This window comes from Cibotium barometz, chromosome 49 (assembly GCF_041138505.1).
Source record: "Cibotium barometz isolate CiBa-2024 chromosome 49, ASM4113850v1, whole genome shotgun sequence".
NCBI lineage: Eukaryota > Viridiplantae > Streptophyta > Polypodiopsida > Cyatheales > Cibotiaceae > Cibotium > Cibotium barometz.
In genome coordinates this window covers 31,677,477-31,686,464 of record NC_141094.1, presented here as the reverse complement: position 1 = coordinate 31,686,464, position 8,988 = coordinate 31,677,477, and the positions used below count along the sequence as shown (strand labels likewise).

The 8,988-nt window shown below is 44.5% G+C and overlaps 1 protein-coding gene across 1 annotated transcript; it reads right to left on the bottom strand.

Annotated features, from left to right (window-relative positions):
- Positions 1 to 4,964: 4,964 nt before the first annotated feature.
- LOC147610493 (uncharacterized) lies at positions 4,965 to 7,240 on the bottom strand. Its single transcript, XM_086786626.1, has 2 exons — positions 6,941 to 7,240; positions 4,965 to 5,562 (listed from the first exon to the last, which is right to left on the bottom strand). The coding sequence occupies exons 1-2, from the start codon at positions 7,061 to 7,063 to the stop codon at positions 5,056 to 5,058; spliced, it is 630 nt and encodes a 209-aa protein (XP_086642752.1). The 5' UTR covers positions 7,064 to 7,240; the 3' UTR covers positions 4,965 to 5,055.
- Between the last annotated feature and the right edge of the window lie 1,748 nt (positions 7,241 to 8,988).

Genomic DNA, 8,988 nt, shown 5'->3' with positions numbered 1-8,988 from the left:
GGTACGTGTAGGGGTGTGCTGGAGGGTGCGTCTAGGTCGTGTACACGCTTGGGTGTCCCGGGCGGATTGTCGGTTTTTTTCACGGGCGGCGCCCGTGTGGGGCCCACGCCGGCCGCCCGCCGTCGTCCGGGGGGGGTCAAAAAATATTTTTTGACGGAAATGTCCGGCCTTGCCCCGTGACCATGGGGGCGTATTCCGTTCGTTGATTAGACGCCTGGATAGTTACTATTTTTGGTCGGAAGTTCGCAGATTAAAGGCTTAAAAGCTTAATTAAACCCATTCCGGGTACCCGTTTTTAGTTCAGAAAAAACTATTTTAAGCGTAAAATTACGCGTAGATTCCAAATTTGGATTCAGAATTACAAATTTCTAAGCAAAAATGGCTCATTTTCCAAAAATAGAAGTTTTTTGATCGTAAAAATGACAAACTAAGTTATATTTTTCAACTCTGAAGCAAGTACATTGTTAGTTACAATGGGTATGTTACATCCTTCCCTACTAAAAGAACTCGAGATGTCCTCATCTCCGCACGAACTCTGGGTAATTCTTTTGGAGGGTTGACTCTTCCTCCCAAGTGGCATCCTCCTCAGGGTAATCTTTCCATTCCACTAAATGTTCCCTAAGGATTCTATTGCGAAGCACTCTTTCTCTAGAGTCGATGATTCTATTAGGTCTCATTTCAAGGACTCCCTGAGTTGGCATTACAATTTGTTCATCATCAAGAACATGATCAGGATGAGGCACATATGGCTTTAGTAAGCTTACATGGAATACATCATGGATCTTGAGGTGGGTTGGGAGGCGAAGTTTGTAGGCATGTTTCCCCAAACATTTGATGACTTCATAAGGCCCACAATACCTTGGACTCAGTTTCCTAAATTTTCCAAGAGATAGAGAACTTCTCTTTGGCCGCACTCGAAGAAAAACTTTGTCTCCTTGCTGAAAAATTCTGTCAGATCTTTTGGTATCAGCATAATGCTTCTGTCGATCCTGGGCGGCTTTAATATCCTTACGAATAGCTTTGGTTTGTTCTTCCATTTCTTCAAGCATTATCCTGGAGGCTTCAACCTTTAGTGTGGGGTCAGAGAAATTTAAGGGAGACAAACATTCCTGACCATAAAGAGCTTTGAATGGTGACATCCCTATGCTTTGGTGATAGGATGTATTGTAAGAGAATTCCACTAGAGGGAGATACTGAATCCACTTCTTTGGTTCACGCCCACAATAGGCTCTCAGGATGTCTTCTATAACCTGATTAACTCTCTCAGTTTGACCATCTGTTTCTGGGTGGTAAGCTGTACTGAAACAAAGTTGTGTTCCAATAGCCTGGAATAATGATGTCCAGAACTTTGAAGTGAAGTCAGAGTCCCGGTCACTGACTATTCTTTTTGGCAATCCATGAAGCCTAAAGATTTCCTTGATGAAAAGGCGGGCAATATCAGAAGATTTAAATGTCTTCTTTACTGGGATAATATGAGTGACTTTGGTAAGCATATCCACAACTACTAATATAGAATCATACCCTCCTTGTGTTGTGGGAAGACTTGTGACAAAATCCATACTGATACATTCCCACTTCATCTGAGGAATGTCCAGAGGTTGGAGTTTCCCGGGCATTTTGATTCTTTCAGCTTTAATCCTTTGACATGAAAGGCATTGTCTGATGTATTGAAGGATATCTCTCTTCATTCCAGGCCAAAAATAACTTCTCCTTAAGGCATTCAAGGTTTTTGCATAACCTGGATGTCCTGCTACTGGGCTATCATGAGCTTCATACAAGATCATCTTCTTTAGTGCAAGATCTTTGGGGATACATAACCTATGCATGAAGTAGAGGCATTCATCATCGAGGGTGTATCCCTTGATCAATATATTTTCCTTTTCTGTGGGTGCCTCCTTGTGAACCAGACTTACTAGCTTTTGGTAATCAGGGTCATGAAGTGAAACCTGCTTTACCTTCTCTAGGATGGGGTTATTTGGCATAGAGATTGCACTTAGGAAGGATTTGCGACTGAGGGCATCTGCTACAACATTATCCTTTCCAGGACGAAATTTGATATCAAAATCAAACTCTTGCAGAATCTCAATCCACCTCCTTTGCCTCATGTTGAGATTGGGCTGGGTGAAGATCCACTTTAAGCTCTGGTGGTCAGTTACAAGCAGAAACTTACGGCCTAGGAGATAGTGTCTCCATAACTTGAAACAATGAACAACTGCAAGGAGTTCCAAATCATGGGTGGCATAATTGACTTCATAGGATTTAAGCTTACGAGAAGTGTAAGCCACAGGCCTTCCTTCTTGAATTAAGACACCACCAAGTGCAAGGCCACTAGCATCAGTGACAACCTCAAACTCTTTGGTGAAGTCAGGGAGCTTCAGAACTGGTGCTGAGGTGAGGATAGCTTTAAGTTGGCTAAAACTGATTTGGTGGATTGGTAGCCATACTATCTTACATTCCTTCTTGAGGAGATCAGTTAAGGGTGCAGCTATCTTGGCATAATCCTTGATGAATATCCTATACCATCCTGTGATGCCTAGAAACCCACGGATTTCTTTGACTGTCCTAGGGGGTGGCCATTCCAATATATCCTTGACTTTGGCAGGGTCTACTGAGATGCCCTTTGAGGAGACAATGAACCCTAGATATTCAATTTGGGAAGTGAAGAAGGTACATTTGCTTTTCTTGGCATAGAGCTTATGTTCGCGCAGTATTTGCAATACTTTGCGTACATGCTCCACATGTTCCTCTTTTGACTGAGAATAGACCAAGATGTCATCGAAGAAGACAAGGACAAATTCATCCAAGTAGGGTCGGAAGATATCCTGCATCAGGCGGTTGAAGGTGGCGGGAGCATTGGTTAATCCGAATGGCATGACTGTAAATTCATAGTGGCCATAGCGGGTATTGAAAGCGGTTTTAGAGATATCTGATTCCTTGATCCTAATTTGATAGTAGCCAGACCTTAAATCCATCTTGGAGAAAACTTTGGATCCATAAAGTCTGTCAAGAAGTTCGTCGATGCGAGGAATGGGGTATTTGTTTTTGACAGTGACCTTGTTTAGGCCTCGGTAGTCAATACAAAGCCGAAGCGAGCCATCCTTCTTTCTCTGGAAAAGAACAGGCGCTCCCCATGGGGAATTACTAGGGCGAATGAATCCTTGCTCAATAAGCTGCCTAAGTTGTTCCTTGAGCTCTATGGCTTCGGGAAGAGACATTTTGTAAGGTCTCCTTGAAACTGATTCAGCACCAGGGATTAACTCAATCCCATGATCTACTTCTCGAGATGGGGGTAGTTTTGTAAGTTCCTCTGGAAAGATATCTGAAAACTCCTGGAGCCAAGAGGGTTCTAAATCTGGGTTGCTTTCTTCTACCTTGTTGAGTTTGACAAGGAAGATCTGTTGGCCCTTGCGCACTCCCTTAAGAAGACGATTAGCTTTGACCAAATGAAATTTGGGTTTACCTGTTTTTCCCTGGGCTGATACTACCTGTCCTTGACTATTCTTAAAGGTGATGCTTCCTTCAGCACAGTGAATGTCAGCATTGTTTGCAATTAACCAATCCATACCAAGGATTCCATCATAAATCCCTAATGGTAAGCTTCTAAAATACCCATGGGTTGATTCACCATCCAATTCAAATTCAAGATCTCCCACACAATGTCGGGATACTTCTTCTTTTCCACTAGCTAACTCAACAATCATTGCTTGGGCTGGTTTTTGATCTAACTGTAGCTTACGCAAGCATTTTGGAGAAAGAAACGAATGCGTACTACCACAATCAACCAAAAGCTGGAAAGATCTACCTTGATAAGTGGCCGGAGCTTGGATAACAGAAAACTGCTGATTAGGTCCTTGATGTTCTATAGCTGCATGAATGGTGGCTTGCTCTTCTTCTTCCATCTCTAAAGTCGGTTCACCAATCATAGAGCAGACACGGGCAGTCACTCCACGACCTCTACCACGTCCACCACCACCTCGTCCAGCCTGGCGGTTATTAGGAGTCCCACGACCTTGAACTCCCCGGCCGCCTTGTGGAGCAGGAATGACATTAGGATTGAGAGAGAATCTTGCAAGTTTGGGGCATTCATTCCGGAAGTGGCCAACTTCATTGCAATAAAAGCACCTTTGGTCCCCATAGGATTCTGAAGTGGAATTAGCATAACTGCGGGGGACAAAATTATTGGGGTACTGACCAATAGTGTTGTGGCGGAAATTCGATTGGTAATTCCTCTGAAGGCGCCCCCTTGGGTTAGACTCAGGATAGACTCTCTTCTTTGCTTGACCACTCTTTACTTCTTTAGCCAGAGGTTTGGCTCGAGTAAGAGCATCTTGTAAGGTAGTTGGCCTCATTGCTTCAAGGCGAGAATCCAAAGGTTCATTCAGCCCTTGGCAAAATCGGGCCACTTGTTGAGTGATCGACATAGGTGGAGCATATTTGCCAAGTGTGACAAATTTTGAGTAGTATTCCTCCAAGGTTAAGCTAAGCTGCTTGAGGCTGAAGAACTCGTTCATCTTAATAGATTCATGAGATGGGGGAAGATAACGGCCCTTCACAGCTTGCTTAATGTCACTCCAGGTTTGGGTATCTTCAGTGACGCCCTTATCTCGGCACCATTGCTTCCACCAAAGTTTGGCGTCCCCGGTAAGACGGAATCTAGCAAGCATGGATTGATTCCCAATTCCTGTACCAGCAGCCGAAAAGTAATCGTCCATGGCTTCTATCCAAACTTCTGCATCCCTTTCAATCTTTGAACCTGCCCCATTAAATGAGGGAGGTTGCATTTGTTTGAGGAGAAGCTTCTTCTCCTGTGTATCTGTATATAATGCATTGGGAGCAAGAAGTTGACGATCCTGGTTATCAATAAGAAGCTAAATTTAGAATTATGACGCTTAGGCGGTTTAATACACATAAGACAATGAGTGTGAAAATCAAAACTTTTTATTCCAAGCTTTAATATTTACAAGTAAACCAAGCCATTTACAAGTAAACCAAGCCATTTACAAGGATTGGACTAAATCCAATCTTATTTATTTACATGGTAGTCCTCTAGGAAACCTAATAAAGATCTGCGGTGGTAGCATTGAAAAAGTAGGGGGGTTCTCCCATGGTTTCAAGAACTCGATAAGTCTCTGGTAGGGGAGGTAAACCTCGTCTAGAAAGACGGGTAACGGCTACTCTATCAGGGGGTACAACTTGAGTCACCTTATCATAAACCCAACGATTCTGCAGCATGCGATTCCCATCGATAGTGACATAGGTGTTACGAGGAGTGCCAATAAACCAGAACAGGCGAACCATCCGCAACATCTCGGCATATCGGATCCGCCTCAAGTCGTTGGTGAGATTGCCGACGTGCTCAGCTCGAATGATGAAGTAGGTAGATCGACGATGCCAATACTCAGTTCTGTTCCATCCCCTTTCGATGCGAGTGTAAAGAGGAAGGGTTAGCTTGTCTACAATGTGCATCATAGTGTCACGGAACTCGAATTCGGAAGAGCGACAAGCAGTCATGAACATGCATTGGAATACCAGGAAGCGAGAATAGGGATCCATCTCGTCCTCCTGCATCCAGCAGTAACTAGATTAGTTTAACAAGAATTCCTAGAGCAACAAGAGAATACAATATAAAATCTCCCAAGTCTAAACGCGCTCTGATACCACGTGTAAGGCCCCCGTCCCGAAGGGCGGGGGAATCCTTTTGATAGGCGGTCAAGTCTCGTGTTATTTTCCGATCGACGACACCTCGATCTCGTAGAAATACGAGGTTACGAGCAAACGGACGGACCTAACTCTATCTCGCAGGGGAAACGTAGTCATCCTAAAGGAAATTCTAATCCCCAGCACGAGATGTGCGTGGAGATGGAACAAGACCCACACTTGGTTCAAGGAAGCCAACGCCTTTTTCCCCCGTATTCATGAGGCACGGCCGCTGGCTCGGTCCCCTAAAACAAGTCTTGTTCGTGACTCTACTATTCCCTAAGTATCGTAGGTTACGACTAGTAGAAAGCTACCCGACTGATCGGGTCCACCCATCCTTAGAATGGTACCGTCAGGGCATCCATTCTCCCACTTTCCACACACTCACCCGTTCAATTGTTTCCTAATTAAGTCCTACCACACTGTGAAACACTTAAAAACAAATTCCTTTGTTAATTAATTACACTTGATTCCTTAAAGAAAGTCTTTCTTAGCACAACATTGAAATCAACGAGCATACTTACAGTGAAAAATATTTACAAAGACCCTGAAACCGGGCCGATATTCCAATCCAAACTCATGTCCAAACCATAACCATAACCACAACTACATCGATAATCTAGAATTCGATCTTCCAGCCTCAACCAGCTGGGTAAACCTCACGGACCGTCTCCCCTCGTCGTCAGCCAGACGATGAGGGCCAAGCCGTCCTGTCACCCCCTCAGGTACTGACGCTTGTACCAAACCCTCTCGCTCTTCGGAGGGGACGTCTCCTCATGAGGTGGGGGTTAAGTCACCGCACTAGCCTGGACCCACAGAACTAGGCAGCATATATACATCACCCTGATGGTGAAAACCAATTCCCAGTGGCATAGGAGGGGATTGCCCTGGGCCGACTCCCGGCCTCGCTATATCCTCCGCCCGGCTACACAGGCAAGCACGGAGTTAGCTAAGGGGGGGGAGAAGCTGTACCTGCATGTTAGCAATAAACCAACAGTATATCCAATAAAAAGAGACATAGCCTTAATTCAATGAATTCACGCATTAACAAAAACCATCGTTTCGGAAAGACAATGATTCGAAAGCAAGATTACTTTCCTATAACTTTACTTAAGAGTAACCATAAGGTACTTTAGGCCATCTATACTAGGGTTTAACCTTGGTTCCTTTCTTATTATTTCGAGAATCTTTGCATTAAGCTTGATAAGAGAGAATTTTACTTAAAACTTGTTAAATGACCAACCTGGTTATCATTTTCATGCCTATCCACTTCAAGAGGGGCGAAGTCGATTGCAGGGACGCGATTTGCTTCATTCCCTCCTTGGGCAGCGCGCGGTTCTTCAATTCGGCGGCGTTTCGGCGCCATAGGAGCACTAGAGTTTTAAGAGGATAAAGAGAAAACGAGGTGAATATAAGAGGTTGGGAGCGTGGAGAGAAAAGAGAGAATTCTACTGGTTCAAACGGATTCGAAAACGGAGTCCGTTTGGGGTAGGAAAAGCTTGTTGGGCTTATGGGCAGGAACGACCTCTTAGCCTAAGTTTAAGTCGCCGCATAGGGGGGGGGGGGGAATTGAGAGGGTGTCCTTAACCTGGAGAGCTCTTGAGAAGAGTGTACGTCTAGGGAGGCCTAGGGAAGAGCAAGGCAAGGGTTGAAGGAGAGGCACACTTAAAGTCTATTCACACGGGGGGGGGGGGGGGGGAGAAGAGTGTAGGACATGTCCTAGAGCTTGAGAGAGAGCTTGCGCGTAGGGGCTTGCTGGGGGCTTGTCTGGAGAAGGGGGCTGGGAGGGTCCTTTTATAGGTGCTGGAGGGTGGACGTCCGGGTACGGGAAGGTGACACCTGGGTGGTGTAGGTGTCCGGGAGAGGGTGTGGGCGTGAGACACCTGGGGGTGGAGGTGTCTCGAGGAGAGAGAAAGTGTGACACATGGGGGTGGAGGTGTCCCCAAGAGAGAGAGAGCGCGACACCTGTGGATAGAGGGTTCTGGGAGGAGGGGGTACGTGTAGGGGTGTGCTGGAGGGTGCGTCTAGGTCGTGTACACGCTTGGGTGTCCCGGGCGGATTGTCGGTTTTTTTCACGGGCGGCGCCCGTGTGGGGCCCACGCCGGCCGCCCGCCGTCGTCCGGGGGGGTCAAAAAATATTTTTTGACGGAAATGTCCGGCCTTGCCCCGTGACCATGGGGGCGTATTCCGTTCGTTGATTAGACGCCTGGATAGTTACTATTTTTGGTCGGAAGTTCGCAGATTAAAGGCTTAAAAGCTTAATTAAACCCATTCCGGGTACCCGTTTTTAGTTCAGAAAAAACTATTTTAAGCGTAAAATTACGCGTAGATTCCAAATTTGGATTCAGAATTACAAATTTCTAAGCAAAAATGGCTCATTTTCCAAAAATAGAAGTTTTTTGATCGTAAAAATGACAAACTAAGTTATATTTTTCAACTCTGAAGCAAGTACATTGTTATTTACAATGGGTATGTTACACTCGTTAGGTCTTTTTTTAATTGTAATGTGAAAAGACCCTAGTGTTTGTAGAAGTGGCACGTGTGGGAATGGCCCCTTGACTGGACGGATGGGAGAGAGAGGCGAGCGATGGGCCGTGAAGCGCTTATTTAAATAGGATTAAAGCTATTATATTTAAATATGTAGGTTAACTATAGTAACTTAAAGCATGTTTATAGTTTACAATTATACTTTACTTATTTATAGACTTTATATAGCTATATAAATCAAACCTATAATTTATATATAAACCCATATAATTTAAGTTTATAAATAACCTATTTTTAGGAGTAATGGAGTCTGACCTTTTTTCTAGAATCTGATCCTTGGTTCTCATTTTGTGAAGTAGGTCTCTTCTTGAAGTAATTAGTTTTATTGATTTGCATTAGCTCCACCACATGGTAGAGCTAGACCTCAAATAATTCCAGCTCTATGATGTGGTCTAGGTAGAATACAGCTCTACCATGTGGTAGAGCAAGATCAAATGCAATTCTTGCTCTACCACGTGGTAGAGCAAGATCAAATGCAATTCTAGCTCCTTGGTTCTTGTCATGTGAAGTAGGTCTCTCTTGGAGTAATTGGTTTTGTTAATCTGCATAGTACACAGTTAGATCGATGCATTCTAGCTCCACCACATGGTAGAGCTAGATCGATGCATTCTAGCTCCACCACATGGTAGAGCTAGACCTTAAATGCAATTCTAGCTCCACCACATGGTAGAGCTAGATCGATGCATTCTAGATCCACCACATGGTAGAGCTAGACCTTAAATGCAATTCTAGCTCCACCACATG